This window comes from Delphinapterus leucas, chromosome 6 (assembly GCF_059928025.1).
Source record: "Delphinapterus leucas isolate spDelLeu-1000000601 "Yukka" chromosome 6, BTC_Dleu_Yukka2, whole genome shotgun sequence".
Classification (NCBI taxonomy): Eukaryota; Metazoa; Chordata; class Mammalia; order Artiodactyla; family Monodontidae; genus Delphinapterus; species Delphinapterus leucas.
In genome coordinates, this window is record NC_143134.1 from 121,044,136 (window position 1) to 121,066,302 (window position 22,167).

Below are 22,167 nucleotides of genomic sequence, written 5' to 3' on the forward strand. Positions count from 1 at the left end.
TCCAGCTTTTAAAATCCCATTTTACAAAATTCAGGCCAATATATGCGTTGAGAGGGCAGCTTGAAGTAAACTGTGAAACTTCTTCAGAATGTCATCGCAAGGCGGGATCAAATCCCTTCCCGCCTGCAGAGAAGCATGTTAGTCTTTTACATGAAGTCGTGGTGGCACCACGTGGTCTACGGGCACTGATGGAATAAATCCGAGAGAGACCTACAAGGTAGGTTAGGGGCTAATCCATCCCGTGCTGACCCCCGCCCCCCTGACCCCTCAGGCTGCAGCGTGTCTCGGCACAGCACCGGGTCTGCAGGGGGGGGGGGGGCGGCACCCTTCATCCTCACAAGGCTCCTCTGAGGAGAACAGGACCCCCCTCCGGGATCCACCGAGGCCCAGTCCCGTGGGGGCAGAGCTTAAAACTACTTTCTGGGAAGTCTCGCTGTCCCTCCGCAAGGCTTTCAGCTTTAGTTTGTTCCCACGGCCAAGGCTGGGCGCTGGTTTCGGACGGCGCTGCGAGGCTGGCTGCCGGGCCCTGCTCGTTTGTTTTGCTCTCTGACCTTGGTGACGCTGGTCTCCATCCCGCTGGAGTATTCCGAACGCAAGATTTCAGCAAGGCGCTGTTTACTCTGGGTCTTCCTGTGCAGGTCAGGCCTGAAGAGGGGAAAGGAAACTTTATTACTTTTTTCTTTTCCATTTGGAAAGAGGCTGATGGCAGCTGGTTCCAAGACTGCAGAACTGACATTTCTGTATTAACAGAAGTACAATCCCTTCAATGGCGCTTGTTTTGATATTCTATGCACCAGAAGATTAGATACGGCGCTGACAGATTCTCATAACGGCGGCAAAATATCATGGCATTTTTAAAAGTGAGGCTTTGCTCTGTGTTGTTTTCATGGGGAAAAAAAAAGAGCGAAAACACACTCACACTCTGATGGCAAATGAGGTGTATGATACAGCGGTTTGCCAAAAGAAGGGGAAAAACCCGCCTTGAAACTCAGCAGTCAGCGCCCGCTAGCAGCTCCTGGGAACGCCCCCCTCGGCTCCCACCTCCCCGTGCAGTTCAAAGCAACTGGCCTCCTCCTGGGGACCGGGCTCGGCGGCCAAACAGTGAGGGCTGGGGTGTCCGCCACAGACACCTCTTCACCCACCGGAGAGACTCTTGTAAATTATTTCTGACCCCCCAAACCCCAAACCCAGGTGTGCTTAGGCAGACCGGTCAGTGTCCGCACCGGGAATGGACCGCAGCGGCCCCAGGAATGGGAGGGAGGGAGGTCCTCACCTGCCCCAACCCGCAGGGAAAATGCCCAAGACTGAAAATCAATGTCAGATGGTGAATCCTGCTAACTGTTTTCAAAAGACAGCCTCATCATTAATTTGATTAGAAAAGCAGAGGGGGAAACTTGTAGAAGTTTAGTCGTACACAGAAAAAATGATTATGAAAATTGAAGAGTAAAATAATGTTTCTTAAGACAGGATCCTAACCAAAGCAACAGAGTCGCTACCAGAGACTCCGTCTTGCTCTGCCGGCAACCCCTTCAACACTGACGTGGCAGCCTCTTGGGTTCTTACAAAAGCCAGAAGTTACCCTCTGCTACTTGTGTTTACAGCATTTCCCTTTGCTGTAAAAATCAGAAGATAAACCAGACTAAAAATAAACATAACAGAACTCCTTTAAAGCCCAGGAATTAACAAGAGGACTAATACCGCGCTAGTAAACTGATTAAGAAAGGGACACCGTTGTAACTAGGTTAAAGCAACCATATCTCTTTACACTCCGCTGCAGAAGGCAGGGTGCAAGCAACGGTGGGGATAAATCCGCGTCAGTCATACGACAGTTTCTACCATGACAAACGGGGAGAAACGCAAAGTCAACCTGTGCTGGGAAAAAGGTTTGAGGCAAGGGGATAACAGGACCCCGTATTTAAGGGCTAGGCAACTGTGGTAACAAGAGTACGTGCAAGGGCAGGGACGGGACTTGGTGAAAGGCTGAGAAATATACAGGGAAGGACTCTCTGGGCTCTACGTTACCACATCTGATCTTCACTCCGAGAGGCAGGTATGGCTACCATCTCATTTTACAGACAAGGAAACCAAGACTGGAGGAGGGTAAGTAACCTCCCCAAGACCATCCAGCTCCTAGGAGCAGAAGCCCAGATGCAAACACAGGGCCGATGGACTCAAAGCCTGAGCTCCTCCCACCAGGCAGCCGGTCCCGGATGGAACAATTGGGCAGGACAGGAAGGTCCAGCGGGGTCGAGGGTGACAAATGACCACGATCTGACGTGGAGGAGGCCTTCGTGGTCTCACGTGAAGGTTTCAGTGGGACGATGCGGGCAGAGGCCAGATGACAGAGGGAGGAGTGAGGGGAGAGCTGAAGGGTGAAGGAGGTGCCTGGGCTGGAACCCGGCTCTGCCGCTCATTAGCTGAATGACGTGGTGAACGGGTGACGCGGGCTTCTTCATCTGAAAAATGGGGATGATACTTGGAACGAAGTTCATAGGATGCGTAAAAATTAAAGAGAGTAAGACATACGGAGTGCTGGCTGGTGGCTGGCATGTGGGTTGCAGACAATCAGCGTTAAAAACGGAGCAGCTGAAGCCCAGAGATGCCAAGCGAACCTCCGCCTCCCTGTCCCCCGCCCCAGGCCACACAGGAGCCAGGACTGACCCTGGGGCCTGACGGCGGGGCTGGGGCTCTGGTGACCGCGTCACCCTTCTGTGCACAGCAGCGGTTCTAACCCCCCAGACCCTGCCCGTGTGGACTGTGTGCCCTGGTGTCCGGGGAAGGTCCATCCACATGTTGGGCCTCACGCGTGGCTGGGAAGCGGCAAGAGACGGGCCTGCAGCGGAACGCGCTAAACTCGTTCCAAACGGAAGGCTGTCTGTCAGCTCCCGTGCCTGCGGTTTATTTTTAGCCGGGTGACACGACAGCCAGAGTGAGCAGGCTCTGACGGGAAGGAACGCTTTCTCTCCCCCCTCGTTTGAAGGCAGGTGCTCACATCGTGTATAATTTTACATGTAACAACCTGAGTTTCAAAATATGCAAAATTTCAGTCAAGATAGCCGCCCCAGCCTAAGCCCTAGCACTTCAACGGCGGCTCCTGCCGCTGCCGCAAGGTAAGCAGCCGGAGCCTGGACTGCCGGCAGCGCGAGCAGACGGGGGATGCGCCCCGCTTCCAGCCGAAGGCGCTGGGCAGCGCACCTGGGCTCAGACCGCTGGGCCTCCAGACCCAGCACCGAGGACCCCACCGAGGCGTGCGACACACCGGTGTGTGTACACACACCCACACCGCTCTCGTCTGCTTCTGAGCCACGTGAGATCTGGCCCTTCCCAGGCAAGCTCAGCCAGCCCTGGGGCTGTGGAAGGTCACCTCTGGTGTGTGTGTCATGCCACTGATCAGGAATATTTGTCGAGGGGCCTTGAGTCCACACCGGCCGAGCCAGAGGGTGCTGTTAGAAAGCGGGGCTTGGAGACGGTCCTGCTTGCCTTGAAGTTATGACCTCAAAATTTCCTATAGCTACTCTATGATTTTATTCTAGTCAGTGGACTTCCAACTTGGGACCCAACCTCAAACTCTGAGTGGTGGTCCAGACAGCAAACAGGGGTTCCTGCCTTCCAGACCCAGACCTCTTCCTCGGGAGGAAGAACCTTGGGGTCAACCCTGCAGGGGTTTCCCCTGCTGTCAGCTGCCACCCCAACGGGACCCACCCTTCCCTTGGCCAGCTCGCTGCCTGCTTTTCCTCTGTTCTGAGGCCCAGTGCCGAAAAGGCAAAGTACAGATGGGAAGATGAAACGTTCTAAACCCAAGCCCACGATGGGCCTCTCCTGCCAAGCTGCAGTTCTCCCAGAAACTTGCCAACGTTCTCGCCCTCCCTGCCCTCCAAACGCCCAAACCCCTCTCAAATGGGCGTCCTGAGCATCCACCGGAGTAATCCTGTAGTTACCAAGCAACAGATCAGTTTATCTAACCACAGGGAACTCCCTTGTAGTGAAGGCTGGATAACCCCCCCTTGGTTACCAGGCTGGATTACCCAGCAGGATAGGCAGATGCCACTTTCACTGCCAATGAGGTGAAATCACAGCCTAATTAGTAAATCAATACGCCTGCTAGGATGGCCACTGGAGAAGAGAGATCTCAGGACCTTCTCCCAACTTTATCAATAAATTCATAGGCGATCGTCCTATAGGTAAAAAGCCATTCTAACACAGGCTTTTGCTAATGGCATTCTTTTGCAGGACAGAATTTTTCATTTTATCATTAGGTAAACTATGCATTTTTATGTACCGTCAAGTCTCTCAACATTCTCTTTTCTGTTTCATGGCTTTAGGACCATGCTCAGAAAAGTCTTCCTCACCGTAGCCTTTTTAAAATATTCAAGGATATCTTCGTTTAGCCTCTGCTATTGCTTTAATTCCATCTAGATTTTGTTCTGGCTTATGGTAGGATGTGGCGAATTTAACTATTTCTTCCCAAGAGTTATCCAGTTATCCGAGACAGTCACTGAACAAGCAATCTCTTCCCCAAGGTCTTGAAATGTGCCTCTAGTGCCTTCCTTCCGACTTTTAGAACACTTCCTGCAGGCCATATTTAAAGCGTAGATGACGGTGGTGATGACGACAGCGGTGGCCCACGTTAGCGGGGTCCACCACACACATGAACATATAAGCAAGTAACAATGACTGACAGGCGTTAACGGAGTTAAATATAAAGCATGTCAAATCACAGCCACTGACACTGGCTCTGTGACTTTAATAATAACTGTATTATTAGCACGTGCATGACACCTACTTACGTCAGGTGCTGTCGTAAACACTCGAGAGGCATCTAACTCGTTTACCTCAACGATCCTATGAAAGAGGCACCACAGGCGCGGCAGCCGAGGTGCAGGGAGGTCAGACAGCACGTCCAGGGAGGAGGCGGGATCGGGGCCCAGGACTTTCCGACTGCGCGATGCACTCACTTAACCACTGTGCTGTACGTTTTTACCACAAGGAGCAAGTTCCTCACGAAACAGTTCCAGTACAGAAGCAACGTTCACATTACAGCAGACCTCGAAGACTTTTGGAACCCCTGATAAAGTGCAGCGTAAGAGTAACAGCTGGATGACAAGTGAAAAAAGCAGTTTAAAAAAATCATGATTTGCTCAATCTCATTATAGATATAAAAAGATCCTACATGTACACCTGCAGAGAAAGTTATGAGGCACAAAAAATGTGAATTAAGATTAACTTGCATTGTGGGCTTTTATTGGATGATTTTTAAGCTTTTCTCTATTTCCCAAATTTTTACAATAAACACATTATTATTTTTGTAATCAGGAAAAGCAGTACACTCATTTTAGGGGAAAAAAAAAATCAAGTGGTACAATTTTACCCTGGGCTGAAATATCAAAGTATTTTAATTTTTACTTATCAAAAACCTCTTTGCCTCTGGCTTTCAGTTTGTTTTTGTGAGGGATTTTTCTCTTGTGGTATAATTAAAACAAGACAAGACAGAAGACCAGTAAAGCAATATTTCTTTCTCCAGTCTGAAAAATTCTGCTTGTAAGCAAATGACCCAGGGCCACACTGAGGCCCCAAGGACCCTGCAGCAGAAGCGAGCCCCCAGGCTGGAAGAAAAGCCTGGGTTCTGAGTGATCGTGGAAGGAGACAGTGAAGGCTTCCGAGGCTTGAGGCTGACTCCAAGTTTCTACCCTCCTGCCTCGCCCTTGCGGATGAAGCAAAGGCACAGAATCTGGGGGGTTTAGGGGCTCTCACATGACAGTGAGAGTGACCAACAACTCCAGGGAGAAGGGGACAAGCAGTCCCCCTGAGGCAACAGCAGGACCCGCCAGTGTGGGACGATCATTTAGCCTACTGAAGGGAAACAAGCTATCAGACCTTTTACGGCCATCGAAGGAAAAGGAGGTGCATCAGGGCTCCTTAACCTCTGGATTCTGTTTCGGCAGACATGCATGCTGATGGGCTGCCCATTTTAGGGATGCCTTCTTTGCGATTTCTTAGGACCATACCGACTCTAGCGCTTGTAAAGCTCCCAGGGCCCCAGAAGACACTCCACTCCAGGGGAGCCCTACTGAGGCAGTGGATATCATTCCAGAAAATTCCTGAGTGGCTCTGTGGACGCAGAGACGGAGAAAAAGTGGGTCTCTGCCTCACACCTAACAACCAGACCCAGTGAAGAGCTGGTGGCAGGCGGATGCCAGGCCGTGCAGGTCACAGGCGATCAGTATGTAGATGCCATGACCAACCTGCTGCCCGGAAAGGCGCCCACCACGGGAAGGGGGACAGAGACAAGGCTTAGAGATGGCCGAGGTCTGAAAGCGACGCCCTGAGTCAGAATCCCAGAAGTGCATGGAGCTTTGGGATTACCTGTCCAAGTGCCAGAGACCTTCACGGAAGTTCTGTCAGGAGCCAGGCCTGGACGTCACACAGCAGGTGGCGGTGTTGGGGAAGAGGTGCGGCAGCAGGACCCTGACAGCGCTGGTTGGAATCCCAGCCCGGCCCTCACCTAGCTGACGACCCTGCAGAGTCAGTAGCTTCCCCTAAGCTGAGATTCCTCACACGTCAGAAAGGGCCTCCACGTGGACGCAAGGGGTAGCGTGAAGGTAAAACGAAGGATGCTTTATAAAATCTAATTCTCCGTGAAAACGTTAAGATGGAGAAATACAGGGTGCACGTGGAAACAATTCAGTATTTCTGTAACTGGCATGACTGTATCCTGCAAACACTGAGACTGATAAGCTTGGGCAGAATCCCAGCTCCAAACCCTCTGGGCTTGCCCTGCTTGACACCATTATCGATAACTCGAATGACATTATGAGGCATATTTATCACCTCTGCAGATGAGACGAAGCCTGCAGGGACAGCTAGCACGCTGGACGGCAGAGCACCCCAACGGGCCAGAAGGATGGGCTCAGCTAAAAGGTGACCCTGAACTGGGGGCCCACGCTCTTGCGTCAGAGAAGGCGGGTGGTTTGGCTCGTCACGTGTGCACACAGGCAGGGGCTCAGCTGCCTGAGCCACAGGCTGACCCGAAGCCGAGGGTGGGAGAAGCCGCACAGCGTCGAGCCAGGAGGCCAGGGTGCGAGTCCCGGCCCCGCCCCGCGAGAGGGACAGCACGTGAGGACATGGGAGGACCAGAGGAGGAAACCCACGGCTCTGGCCGGAGCCCAGCGCGGCTGAGCCCCACGTGGGTGGCAGCCGTGATCTCTGCTGTCACCGCTGGCTGCAGTGACAGACGTGACTGCCCTCCTCTCTGGGCCGGCCAGGCTCTACTGCATGTTTGGACAGTTGGACGAGCCAGATTCTGACAAGAACCTGGGCGGAGAGAAAAGCCGCCCAGACGACGGGCTGGGACGTGGGGCGGCTGGAGGCGCCGGGGCGGAGCTGGCCCTCGGAGGGGAGGACCCCGGCACCGTCCTGCAGAGGCTGCGGGACCTATTTTCTGAGCTTGGCCGAGGTACTACTCCTCTCAGTGCCAGGCTGCTTACTCTCAAAAGGATTAAACGAACTAATGAATCACAGCCCGTATCAGAGCGCCTGTCCTGAAGGCACCGGGAAAACGCTGACTATAATTATCATTAACAATCCGGAAAGAGGAAAGGCAGAGGAGATGAGCAGCCGTCATCAGATACCGGATGCCTTGTCACGTGGACCCGGGACTGCTTTGTTTGATCGGTAACACCTTGTATCGTTAGCTTTGTATATCACGCACGTTCAGCATTTGGATCCCGGAGGCCAAAGGGCGGAAAGTGAAAGTGGTCAATTTGGGCTCATTTCAGGAGCTCTAACCAGTTAGCTCTAACTAACTCCACCCTGGAGGTGGCGAGTCCCCCCTACCTCGCTGCTGGGAGCCCTGAAGTGGAGGTCTTACAACCAAGGAGTAATGTGACCGATGGCACAAGGTTCTGGTGGGCGGGAGCGTTCGGGGAAGAGTCTATAAAACTTCCACTTTTTTTCTTTTTCTTTTTGGCCACACCGCGAGTCTTGTGGGATCTTAGTTCCCCGATCAGGGATTGAACCTGGAGCCTCGGCAGTGACAGCGCCAAGTCCTAACCGCTGGACCGCCAGGGAATTCCCGTGAAGCTTTCACTTTTTATCCACAGACTCAGAGAGAAGCGGGCAGGGGTAGAGGAATCAGCATTTACTGGACGACGACTCTAAGCCCCGGCCGGTGCCGCGTGTCCATCATCCCTCCCCACGCCCCACACGACCTGACAGGCCCCGCGGCAACGCGAAGCTGCTGCTGAGCGCCTGACTCCAAGCCCGGGCCTCTCCCACTGCACCCTCTGCCTCTAGACTCAGAAGGAAACTAGAGAAAAAGCCGGATCCACATCTTGCCCGCAGCTGTCTGTTGTCAGAGATCTGCCCCATGAGCAGAAAGCTGCTCCCGCCCACTCCAGGGTTTGCCATTCTGATGGCTTCAAATCAAATCCTTCCATATGTGCACCAAAATGTTCTTCTGCTTTAAGTCCATTTCTCCCATTACACAAAGAATTATCTGTTCACGGGCAAAAAACACCCTTAACAGAATTCATCTACTTGTTACTTAGCCTAATACTAATCATAGAAACCAGAAGCTTCCAAACGGGTGCATGCAAGGAAGGAGACGAGTGCCAGGAATGTGGGCTCCAAAGTCTCTCGGACTCAGTGCCGCATGACCGGGCATGTCCACTTTCTCACCATTTACTGGGAACTCGGCCGTGGTCGAAGGGACCTGGTGAGGCTCAACGAGACAACGCGTGTGGATTCAGCACGGCCAGGGGCACACGTACTCCCTCAAGAGACATGCTGGCAGACAGCCAGATGCCGTCACTCCGGGATGTCGGCGCTCTCAAACCACACCCCTCTTCTGGACTACTTATTGGTTAAGACGTCACTCCACGTGTCAGCCTGCTGCTGGAGCGTCAGGACCAGAATGGAGAGAACATCTGGAAAAGACCTGAGGTCATTCCCTATGGGTCCTAACCAGACGGAAAGGCTCTGTGGCATAAGAGCAAGGAGTATGTGGAGGGGCTGGGGATGTGAAGGAGCCCAAGGAACGTGGAGACAGGTGAGAGGAGGGGAGTCGTCGGCCTGAACTAAGCTGCGTGTAGCAAGCGGAGAGCTGGGGGGACCGTCGTGCTCCTTCCTTCCTGATTTCTCGAATAGCCTGAACTAGAAGAGCCTGGAGCAAGGACAAGGCGTTGCAGAGTCGGGTCTCCTGCTGCGCGAGGCCTCGTGGGTCTGGCATCTGCCAACGCATGCTGGGCCGGGCACATCTTCAGACTCCAGGGCCGGGAAGGCTCCAACGGGAATGTGCCGTCTCCAGCATCCTCCCGGGAGAGGCTGGCTGGGTTCCTGTTCTTTGTTGTCAGCCCTGCCTGCCTGCCTGAAAGCACACGCCCCGTGGCTCCCGCTGTCTGCAGGTGACCCAGGTGTGGAGGCAGCGCAGGGCCACTGTGAAATCCCCGATTGCCTCATTAGCCGGGGGTGGGCACGGACCGGTGGCGGGGGTGTTTCATGAGGAGGCTGCTAATTGCACGGTGTCAGGCAGAACAAACAGTGGTAGAAGCAAGGACCAGATGTAAAGAGCCGCGTGTGCAGGGCTGGCGCCTGGCGGCGGGCAGGGAGCAACCTGGAGCTGCACCGGGGGTGCTGAGGGCAGAGGGCCGGCCCTCCGAGGAGCCCTGCCCATGCAGCTCAACCCAGGGCTGTGTGTGAATGCAACGGGGGGACCTCAATAATCACATCACCCCCAAGTGACCCCTCTGTGCCGGTGTTCTTCACCCAGACAGACCCAGCCACCGTCCACAGCACTCGTCCTGCCCCTTGTCCCAGTCTGGACACTTCTTGTCGGTATAGATGTCCCAGAGAGGCAAGCCAGCGTGGGCTTCGAAGTCACCCACCTCATCACCCTTGACACAGAGGCCGGTAGAATATGGTCTCGGCTACAGTCCATACAGCTCACCCAGGCTCTGAGTGAAAATTCTCTCTCTCCCTTAACCCGAACTCACCTTTAAAGCACGGGCCCTCCTGTGTTTTCATACGGCTCCCTAGCAGCCTGTGAGAGGAGATTCTGCTCCCCTGCCCCACGGGACACGCACACCTGTCCTCACAGTCACTGCTGGTGGTCCTAGCTGTTTCCCTCTGGTCTTCAGGCTGAGGTCGAGTGAACTGACCCTCTGTGGGCATCTGCCCTGGCCCTGCCCAGGCTGGTGGAGACCCCGATCCCGAACCCACTCCTCTCCACGTTCTGTGGGTTCCTCCACTGTGACGTCGGGGAAACAGGGCCCGAGGCTCAGTCCTTCTCGGGGACTGTTTCATGCCAAGAGGAAAGTGACCCCATGCTTGTTCTCTCAGGACAGACTACGGAGTGGACGGGGCGCTCTGAAAGGCAGGATTTGCTGTTTGCTGGGCTAACTAAACAATTAAGAGGCATTTACCTGGTTCCTGTCAGAACAACTCCTCTTTTCTCTTTCCCTTTATGCTCTTCGTCTCAGAATTACAGAAGACTTTCAGGTTCCGTTCATCTATTCAAAACTACTTCCTGAGCACCTATCGCGTGCCCGGTAGGTGCTGGGGATGCGATGAGGAAAACCAGACAGGGTTTCTACCCTGGGCTACACGGAGGGGAGAGACAGGAACCACACAGACAAACATCACAGACAGGTGTAGGGCTACTGTGACGGCGGTGGGGGGTGGTGGGGTGGTGGAGTGGGGGCATGCGGTGTCCACCCAGGCAGGCGTGCCAGAGGAGACTTCCTCGAAGAAGGGACAGAGGCCCAAAGACGAAGAGGGGTGGGGAGAGGCCCAGGCCCGCAGCATGCCGGGCAAAGGCCCCGGGAGAGAACGAGAAAGGAGGGGTGCCAGCTGAGGCCGTGGGGAGAGGGAAGAGGGGGTGTGTCCTAAATATTAGAGTAACGAGACATCACCGAAAGGCTGGAAGAAGCGGGGGGCGCGACGGGCAAGGGGAGCACCGGTCAGCGGGACCGGAAGGGCCGCAGGAGGCCCAGCAGTGGACCGTTCTACAATGAAGTTGAGGGGATCCATGGGGACGGGGCGGGGAGGCTGAAGGGGGAGACCAGGAGGCCAGAGGGATCAGGGCAGGGATGAGCAGTGCAGGACGCTGCTCCAAGATCGGGTGCGGAGAGGAACCCGCATGTTTCCAAACGGGGCTTTGTCCAGCCTCTGACCTCACGTCTGGCCACTCTGTCTTCCTACAGAACGATGACTGGCTCAAGGAAACGGAGAGAATTTTCACGGTGGGCAAGATTCCAGGTTTGCCTTCAGCTAATTAAGTGATATTAGGGAGGCTGCAAAGGCCACATAAAAATTGGCAGGCAAGATGCTCCTAATGATGAGAATATTGCTTTGCAGGGAGATGCGGCTGCAGCATCTCCACGCTCGTCTTGGAGGGGACCAGCCCTGCGTTTTCAAGGTGGTTCCTCATAAGAAAACTTCGAGGTGCTAAAAGGTTGACAGTTAATGACAGGTTCGCGCTCTCTGTTCCAGGGATGCTTCTAAGTGTGGTGGAGGCCGGCGGGAAGAACCAGTGCTCCTGTCTTGGTCACCACCTCCGCAAGTGCTCCCGTGTTCATGTCCCAGACACTGTGTCGATGCTTTGTACTCGTCACCTGGTTGATCCCCAGACAACACTGTGAGGCTCCGTGCCGCTATTTGAGAGGCGAGGGGACTGAGGAACAGAAACGGTAAGTGACCCAACCCAGATGCCGGTGTGGGTAAAACCCAGGCTCTTGTTAATTACTGCATGACACTCCCACAGTCAGCATTTAAGAAACAAGTGGAGGGGCAGGGAGATGGCTGATGGGGGTATGAACTTCTCAAACTAGAGTCTATTCAACACAGTAACTCTCACAAGTTATTTAATAATTACTGAAAAAGTGAGAGTGACAATCAGAGAGGGACAGAGCAAAGGCCTTCAAAGATGAAAAACGGGAGAAAACTATAATTTGAAAAGACACAGGCACCCCTATATTCACAGCAGCACTGCTCACAATAGCCAAGACATGGAAGCAGCCTAAGTGTCCATCGGCAGAGGAACGGGTAAAGAAGACGCGGTATATACGCACACAATGGAATCCTACCCAGCCATAAAAAATGAAACAATGTCATTTGCAGTAACATGGATGGATCCAGAGATGATCGTACTAAGTAAGTCAGACAAAGACTAATATCACATAACACCACTTATCACTTACAGGTGGAATCTAAAAAAATGATACAAATGAGCTTATTTACAAAACAGAAATAGACTCACAGACACGGAAAACAAACTTATGGTTACCAAAGGGGATGGGGGGGTGGGTGGGAGATAAATTAAGAGTTTGGGATTAACACATATACACTACTATACAACAGGTAAACAACAAGGTCCTACTGTAGAGCACAGGGGCCTATACTCAGTATCTTTTAACAACCTATAGTGGAAAAGAATCTGAAAAATATATAAATATATATGTATAGCTGAGTCACTTTGCTGTACACCTGAAACTAACACAACACTGTAAATTAACTATACTTCAATGAAAAAAGAGAAACATAAATTTTAAAAAAAAAGGTGAAAAATGACCCTGAAACGGAGGTCTACAAAATCTCTGATTTGAACTTCAATGATAAAGCATTTCACAGGTGAGAAAAGTCTGGCAAGAATGACCTCCCTAAGGGTGTTTCCTTATTGTAACAAGTACACTAAATGTAGAACTTTGGAAGTAACAGAGGTGAAGGACATGCTCTGTCCTGCTGGGTACGGTGGCTAGGATGTGAGGCCCGGCCCCAGGGGACCAGCTCCGTCCTGCTTCCACTACGGATCCCAGCCTGCTGAGCCCTGACCAAGCACACCCAGATCCAGTAAGTACTAAGGGATCAGACAGCCCTACTTTTTGATCAAATGAGAACTGCCGGGTAACACTTAGCTGGGCTGGTTTGAGAAAATTTATACAAAGAAATCCACGCACTAAGAAGAACTTCAGAAAGACCCAGATGGTAGAAATCAGTGGTGAGACCAGCCTTCGGTGGCTGCAAACTAAACAGTTTGGGGGAAAGTGAACTTACAATTATAGCATATAATCCAATTTAAACCCAACAGACTCGCCCTTTCACATTGCCACCATAACACTAAGACTTTAAGGCTCATTACTTTCTATACCCTTGAACCGCTGACCAGAGTGTCAAACGGATGAGGAAGTTGTCTGGTCACTGGTCCTGGACAGGTTCTACTCACATGTGTGACTGCCTAGACAGACAGACAGACACCCTGGCAAACAACGCAGCCCTGCGCTCCCAGAGCAGACAGCGCCGGGTCTCAGCGACTCCTGGGAGGATGGAAACTCTGGAAGGTATGTTACCTTTGCTTCCTTCTCAGGGACTGCTGAATCTACCTAGCTTCGAAGTAAGAACTGCCTTGCACGGGAGGAAAATGCTGTGTTCGTGATGGATGTTGCTAAGGGGCCATTCAAAATTCTACCAACAGCACCGACTCCCTGTGCACGTGGATATGGAGGTATCTGCGGTGGCGGGCTGTTCTGACAGGCTTGTGTGTCAGTGTCAGAAGAGTGCTCGTGACTCTGTGCTTCTGTGCGCAGGGGGAAGACACTTGCTGTTCCCCTTCAGAACTGAGGACTCAAAACGGAGACAGAGAGAGACCTGCTGATTAAGCCCTTATTTAGGGACATTAACTCTTTTTTTCCTTTTTCTGAAAAGTGGTCCAGTGAAGGAATAAAGGCATATAGACGAGATAGAAGTTCCCTCTGTCACTGCACAGAAATGCCCAGTAGTCTCCAAGCCTAACCTGCCCCGGCCTCATCCGGTAACATGCGGGTGTAACTCCTTGCTTGGGGATGGCAGGCGAGACCGGATTTTGCTTACGGTCTCATCAGTTTGGTTTGCAGATATCAGAGGTTTGCACATAACGTAACTACCCTAGCAGTGAACGCCATAGATGGAATATGCAGAATAACTCGCAGAAATTAGTGCTATCATTTTACCCACCCACACAAAACCCAAGGAACCCCTTCTCTTCCTTGACAGATGGGTTTCAGAAGAGACGCCTCGGCTCAGGACAATCATTGTGGCCACAGCGTAACTCTCCACACTTGTGTGGGGTTTAATGGACTTTTCTTTCCTGTTCCTTAAAAAGCAGCGACTGGCACTGGCTCGAGCCCTGACTGAGGTGCAGAGAATCTGTCAAGTTTCTCTGCCGCTTCCCCGACCACAGTGATACGGTCCATGTGCAGATTAGCTGCAAAGCCATTCTTCCTCCAGGAGTGACAAGATCTCCCCCAGTAAAAAAGGTACTTACTGTATCCTTGAGTGCCCGTCTGCATTAACAAGGCAGGGGTGGGGCGGGAGGATGTAAGGAGTGTGGGGAGAAATGCCTTCAAAAGAAGGGCATAACAACGGAAAAAGTCACTGTAACAGAGTGGTGACATGGCAAGAACAGAGAGCGGCACTGTCACGGGCGGGGTAATCGTGTGACACACTGCTGTCACTCATCACCCGGCTCCCCGCCGCGCCAGCCAGACATCAAAGGCTGCCCCATACCATCTTACATGCTCTTTATCGGCTAATCAGCCCATTCTTCCCTAAATAAAGCCCTGCTAAATCCCCTGCTCACAGGGGTATCGTAGCCCTGGTGCCCATCTGCCAGCGCGGGTCAGCTGAAGCGGGAGGCGGCGGCTTGCTCTCTCCCTGGCGGCTTCGCAAGGTAAGGACAATGCTGGCTCCGAGTCCCCCGCTACTCCCAGCGCCTTGAGCCTCCCGCTCTGCCTTCCCTGGGTGAGGGCTGGGCACACCCAGTCTGAAGAGCTGCTATTAACGCTTGCAAAGGTAGGTCAGCTGCTGGCAATAAAATACTGGGGTCACGTTTACTTGCAGGAAGAGGAATAAACAAAATACGTGTTTCTTACCAGTGATCACGTGGCAGATGGATTCCCACCTCCTTCACGTGTCGGCGTTTTAGAGACGGTGGGACAGGATGGCCAGGCTTCCAGACCACTAGGAGGTCATTCCAGACCTGACTGCGAGCCTCATAGTTTTGTCACATACTTAAAACCAGTTACTATGTACAGATGTCAGCTACCCCAAACTAACTCTGGTGCGCGGCAGTCCCAAATCTGGAGTGGAGCTGAGGCACCTTCTCCCTCAGGAGGACCTGGCTCGAGCAGAGGCATCTCTGGCCGCAGCCCTGCCCAGGACAGGTAGAGTGTGGCAGCAGGCAACGCCCTGCACCTCAAAACGTCCTGGAAGAAACCAGAGCCAGACGTGTCTCAGTCTTGTCTGGGCATCGGAGAAGAGCGTGCGGGGAAATGCCTGCCTCACAGAATTACTGGAGTGTTGTCCTATATGAGGGGGATTACTATAAGAAAAAAGACCAAGCATCTTAAAAACTCCAAAATGGGGGCTTCCCTGGTGGTGCAGTGGTTGAGAGTCCGCCTGCCGATGCAGGGGACACGGGTTCGTGCCCCGGTCCGGGAGGATCCCACACGCCACGGAGCAGCTAGGTCCGTGAGCCATGGCCGCTGAGCCTGCGTGTCCGGAGCCTGTGCTCCACAACGGGAGAGGCCACAGCAGTGAGAGGCCCGCGTGCCGCAAGAAAAAGAAAAAAAAAAAAATTCCAAAATGGGCATTAGAATTAGGCAACCTTTTATCCATTATAAAGAGCCTTCTAAGTGCCAAGTCCCTGGACAGATCCAATTGGATGTTCTGGAATCTTAACTCACCGGGTCTCCAGCTCTCTGTCCTAAGGTGTTTCATCCGGATGGCCCTTCATGGTTCAAAAGGCACAGTCACATGTATCACCTAATTCTGATTCTTGTGAAGTGGCTAAAAACGTGGATTTCCTTTTCCCTTTTGTAGCTGAAGAAAATGAGGCTCTGAGAAATTAAACAAAGACAACGGTCCAAAGCTCACAAGCTCACGTCAGGCTGGAGCTGGAACCGAAGGCCAAGCCCCCTAACTCCAACAGCCATCGCCCTGCACTGGGCGGGCTTCTCCCTCTGTCATTTCAACCAGAGAACCTGGGCCCTGATGAGGCTGACGACGTGACCGGCTCTTCTTGGTGAACATGCGAGACAGACACTGTGCTGGGACACGTAGGAGAGCGCGGTACTGCCCACAGGTGCTCAGTGGCAGGGCAAGGATATACCGGCATTTGTAATTAGTAAGCAAAAACAATGATCTGGGGCTTCCCTGGTGGCGCAGTGGTTGAGAGTCCGCCTGCCGATGCAGGGGACACGGGTTTGTGCCCGGGTCCGGGAAGATCCCACATGCCGCAGAGCGGCTGGGCCCGTGAGCCATGGCCGCTGAGCCTGTGCGTCCGGAGCCTGTGCTCCGCAACGGGAGAGGCCACAACAGTGAGAGGCCCGCGTACCGCAAAAACAAAACAAAACAAAACAAAACAAAAAAACAACGATCTGCCCCAAATCCCCCATTAAATTAGCAGCTCCTGGTATCTAAGAAACTCTAGTTCCCGCAAAGGGCTGGGGCTGGTACTAAAAGAACACCGCGTGTTGTGTTTTTTTTGGCGGCACCACCATGTGGTTTGCGGGATCTTAGTTCCCTGACCAGGGACTGAACCCAGGGCCATGGCAGTGAAAGGGCCGAGTCCTAACCACTGGACTGCCAGGAAATTCCCATGAATACCCTGTCTTTGAGGAGAGAAAGAAGACCTTTTACAGCTGCATTTCGTTGAGAGAAATCATCTCAGGACCTCTTGAAATCGTGAAGATGGACTCGGAGCCCAGTGCCCAACCTGCAGGGCAACACTTCTCACTCCGACTCTGGACCGTTCCTAACGTGTTCTTTTTTTTGGAGGGGGGAGCGGGGGCGGAGGGAGAAGAGTCCACTGCACTTGCCCTACACGTGCTCAGTGCTGGAGGTGCGTGCCAGCACCAAGCAGAGCGGCACACGGCGCCGGGAGCCCCAGGCCCGGCCCCCATGCCCAGCCAGCCTGCAGGAGCCCTGCGGCCGCAGCAGAGTTTCATGGAACACACCACCGTCCTCCTTCAAGTCCCCGAAGCTTTCCAGGGTGGACCACAGCACACCTGGAGCTCCGAGTGTGAAAAGCCCCAGAGTTACTCTATCCGTGGGCAGTCCTGCTGTTCCAATAATCCCCACTACCCTGGACCCAACAGGAGTTGGGTCAGGACCCATCATCAAATTTCTGCAAGTGCCTTAAAAGTATTCAGATTAGGTATTCTTCCAGCTGTTCCAAGCACATGCATGCTGAGAGAAGGGCAGATACTGGCGATAATTTACCACAAAAACGCAAGGGGGCGCACAGCAGCCCCCCACACCATCTCATGGCTGCCAATCTGAACAGAGGACAAATCCAGCCCACCTTACCTTTTCAGGTTTGCTTTCTTCTTCTTTGTGGCCAAGGCACTGAGATTTTTAGGGGCATCTCTTAGCCCAAAGCTCTTAGCCACATGCCCGAGGTGGAGTGATCGGATGTGGAAGATGTGCTTCAGCTCCCGGGGGTAGGTCGCGTAGGCCCGGATGAAGGACTGCAGGGCTGAAAGACAGTGAGAGGGCGGGAGGCGGTCAGGACGGGTCTCAGCTGCCCCGGCCTAAAGCTCACCCTGCCGGGCCACGATGCACACACAACCAGGATAGCACAACAAACATCAACAACCTAAAGCTATACTTGTGTATTTTTCTTCATTTCTAAAAATAAGTAAGTCTACCAGCCACAATGAGTAAACCCAATAAAATTTCACATTTTACTGTGTAGCTTGTAATAAACCTAGAGGGGAGGGTCCTATTTTCTTCTTCATTATAGTCTTGGGGTCTAGCACAGTACCTGGCGCACAGCAGGTTTCCGTTGTATAAATGAATGAATGAGAGAATGAGTGAAGAAACTGAGACAGGATCAACGTATACCATTTTCTTATGAAAAATGAAATCATCAGACCTTTCTATTGGGAAAATTTTCCCCTAATTGAATTATTATTTTTTCAAATAGTTAATACATGCAAATGTCACAAAATTTAAAAGGCTCATAAGGCTTTATTACGATTGCCCTTATGTTTATTATTAGTATACATTATCGTTACTGTAAACACTGTCTCTGCCCGGAGTGCCACCTCTAGCTGCCCATCTGGAGGAATCACTGACACCGGTTCTCCATATACTCATGGGATTTTAAAACCGAATTCGTGCTAATGCATCCAGAATCGATCGATACGGGGTTTCTTACCCTTTCAAAGAATGTGTAAAAAAAGGAAACAAAAACAGAATTGTAAAGAGAAAGAAAATTACTGAATTTCTAAAATAGCCCACAAACCAGTTCATCTGTTGAGGACTGCCAGCGGTTTAGAGCTGTTCATCAGACAGTCTATCGTGAAAGTTTCAGTCCTATTTTAAAGTTAAGAAAGAGGCCCCTGTTCTCAACCTGGCACTGGTCAGAGGCAGTTCCCAGGAGGGTGGCACTCTGGCTACCCCTTAACTGGGCACTCCTTTTTTAAAAAATTTATTTTTATATTTATTTATTTAATTGATTTTTGGGCCGCGGCATATGGGATCTTAGTTCACGAGCAGGGATCGAACCCGCACGCCTGCACTGGAAGCGCAGAGTCTTAACCACTGGACCGCCAGGGAAGTCCCTGGGCATTCCTTTGAGGAATCATTTTCCTATACCTTGTTCCCCTTAAATGTCTCCCGATAACAGTGAGGGTCCAGTGTCTGCCCTGTTCTCACTCCAACAGGAGGGGGGGGGGGGGACTCTGGGACTGTTCCCCACCCCCACTGACTTTACTTCCCCCGGAGCCCCGCCCTGCACTGCTTCTGATGGAAGCAGGCACTAAACACCAGCCTCTCTCGCCCTGGCCTGTTGAGCCACTGGACTGGCAAGTTTGCCCACAGCTTAAACGTAATATCCCAGCAGCACCTGGAGACTGGCGTTTATGAACAGTAATAAAAAGTGTCATTTTAGCAGATCAGCTCCTGGAAGGATCCTGGGAACCCATCAAAGCTCTATTTACCGAGCAAAGTGAACTCCTTTTCCCAATCGATGAGAAATAATAACCAAGGCAACCCCACTGTACCCCTCGCTTAAATCTGTGCTTACTCCCCTTTTTAATAACTGGGGACGAGGTTTTTCAAGGAAAATCTTTAACATTTCAAATGGCCCGTGCTGTTTGGAGAGTTCTGACACATATTCGAGTCCTCAGAGGCGAAAGCTCTACAACTATCATGACCCTGGAGACGCCAGCCTCTTCTCCACCTCCCTCTCTTTCCCAACCCCCAACGTTTACTCTAGACAGAAAGAGCAGACTGGAACCACGCCACGCCAAAGCAAAGAGTCTGCACCTCTGAAGCCTCATCTACCCCGATACTGGCCCAGGCCTTCTCACGCACCTCACTCTTGTGCTTGAGCAGACTGGCAGATCAGAGAGGATTCCTCTTCTCTGCACCAATCCTGAGAGCTGAGGCTGGAGAGCCTCTGTCCTGCGAGAGCTAGGTGCTCAACGAGCAGCTTTACGGGGATAGTGAGTTTGCCAAGAAATGGCAGAAGGGTTCTCTCCCTCGACAACTGGTCAGGCAGCACCTCTCACTGCCTGTTTGCACTAAGCCTCCTCGTCCTCAAGGCTCCTGTCTCGCTGGGGACAGCGACAGTTGGTCGTCCTCGCATACATGCACACACTCCCAGGTTTGGCTAATTCAGAGAAGCAGGAACCTCAGATGGAGCGCAGCTGTCTGTAGGACCTTCCAAGGGGCAGGAAGTGGCCCTGCTGGCAGCACCAGGAACGTGTGGAAGGAAGAGGGCTGTGGGCCCGAGGCGAGCGGGAAGGCGAGAAGTCCTGAAAGGAGACGTTTATTTGGGAAGACGGATGATGCTCTAGCCAATCAGAGCAGGCAGTGGCACGCCACCAAGTCCCATTTCAGAGCCAGAGGATGACAGAATTAAGGGAAATCGATTTCAAAATACCTTCCAAGGACATTTTGTCCTTTTGAGCAATAAAACCAAATGCACTCTCGGACATCTGACCAGGAGCAGCGGCATCGTGCAGATGAGGCTTTGGGGCAAGGAGGCAGAAAGGAGCAGAACCGCAGCCTGGAAGGTGCAGCTCATCCTCGCCCCTCCCGACCCCACCCCTGCCCGAGAAGAGCACGCGTCTGTACAGAGAAGGCGCGTTGCATGTTCCTACCCGGCACATCAACAGTGACGACCACCCAAAGAAAGGGCGAAAGGAGGCTGCTTGCCTGCCCCTCTAATTCTCCTAAAGACAAAGCATCCGGCCAAGGAGCCAACCTCCCTCCGATCACACTGAGGGGAGAGGGATGATTTCAGTAGTTTGCATTTTCTTGACCTCCAGAAGCATCCCTTCAGAGCCAGGCACAACCCCTACACGTGCAGCCCCTGCTCTTCAGGGAAGAGCGGCTCGAACCGCAGGGGAAGTGGCGCTGTGCAGGTAAAGGACTCCGCTTTCTGAAATTTTCGTTCAGGACCCTGGAGTTCAAACTTAGGTTACCACAGTTTTTACCACCTGAAGCTCTAGCTACAAGATGCAAGACATGAGGGGAGAAAGGGGTAACCGCTTCTGGAAACTGACCACGATAAAGTTCAGGTCATTAGCAACGACTGGGTCAGAAAATGCAAAAGGAAAACAAATGCATACTTGGCCCAGTTTCCAACTAGGTTTCTGCCGTGAAGGCAAAACCCAGCTGCTTTGTTAATTATTCATGAGGTGGGTTCTGAAATGGCATAAAAGGGAAGCAAGTCAGTAGTGGGGGATTTGCATATGCAGACTGAAATGCAAAAGACAGTATCAACTCCTGGGGTGTGGCAGTTACGTGTCTATTCCCCCCAAACCTCCAGAACTCAATCCTAAGTAAGAGGAGAGAGAAGAATAGGGGAGAACCTAATGTCTGCTGTGGGGTAACCGAGATCTTCTACGGGCAGTTTCCTTAAAGGACGATACATTTATTTCCTCCTTGGTACATAAACATTGGGGACTGGCCCCACTCCAACATCCTTTAAGAAGAAGGCAAGTAACTCTGTTTCTTGGTATAAAGTTCAATGGTAACGATAACGAGAGAAAACACAAAGCCGCATTCTCTAAGGACTATTGGCTGTAAGTTTTACTCTGAGGACCCAGTCACACTGAAATCGTTGCAGGCTCGCTAGAATACCCAGATGACCTCTGACACTGACGTCATAACGATGGTGTTGTTCCCCTTCACTGCCACTCTGCTATTAGCCCTGAAATCCTGCTGCAAACACTTGACTGTGCATCGTACGGAAAGCTGACGTTGCCTGACTTTCAACAAATGACCGAACTCTAAAGTTCCACTGAGACAAACATTCTATTCCTCCCGACAGAATGTTCCAGTACATCTTTAAAGGCAGGTTCTCAGGAGGAGCCTTAGGAGTTGCTGAATTCACTTTAGGGAAACGCTAGGACAGGGTATTATCAGAAACCAGACTGGAATACGCACTGATTATTTATCAGCAGTTATGGGGCAATTACTGGGACGTCATCTCTCATCTCGGGTGGTTCTGATTAAGGACTGCCTAACTAAGGACTGCCTTTATGACGTGCTAAGGTATGTAACAGGCACTTGCAAATACTTGCTAACTTAGTTCTGTCATCTATTTCCAGATGACCGTAACTGCCCGGTAGCCAGTCTCCCAGCCTTCACCCGTGCCCACAGAGTTTGTTCTCACTCAGCAGCAAGTGACCTTTTCAGACCTGTCAGACCACATCTCTGCCCCAAGCCCTCCAATGGTTCCCCTTCCACTCGCGGTAACCGGGTCCCCTGGATGGCCTCCAGTGGGCCCTTCCTCTGCCACCCCTCCCCTCCTTCCAGCCACACTGCTGTCCAGGAGTTCCCGTGCACTCTGACCCCCACGGCCCAACCTGCCTGGACGCCCTCTGTCGGAGCCATGGCGCGGCCCCTCGTGAGGTTTCTGCTCAAGCATCGGCCTTCAGGACAGGGCTCACTCTGCCCTCACCCCTTCATCTCCCTCACGTGCTCTGTTCTCTCCATCGTTCTCATCACCTCTCCCTAGACTCTCTAATTTATATGGAATTTACTTACTGTGTTTATTACGTTCATCTTCTGCTCCCCCACTAGAATGTTCTAAAGGTGACAATTTTTGTCTGTTCTGATCCCTGGTGTATCCCAAGCACCTGGAACGGCGCCCAGTTCAATAAATATTCGTTAAAGGAA

At 52.2% G+C, this 22,167-nt stretch overlaps 1 protein-coding gene across 1 annotated transcript in view; it reads right to left on the bottom strand.

Moving 5' to 3' along the window:
• Positions 1-342: 342 nt before the first annotated feature.
• The window catches only part of DDX31 (DEAD-box helicase 31), a 73,669-nt gene continuing 51,844 nt past the window's right edge, over positions 343-22,167 (bottom strand). Inside the window, exons 19-20 of the mRNA XM_022578341.3 lie at positions 17,338-17,506; positions 343-645 (exon numbers count right to left, since the gene is read on the bottom strand). Coding sequence (XP_022434049.2) covers positions 459-645; positions 17,338-17,506 — 356 coding nt within the window. The 3' untranslated portion in view covers positions 343-458. The remainder of the gene's footprint in view (positions 646-17,337; positions 17,507-22,167) is intronic.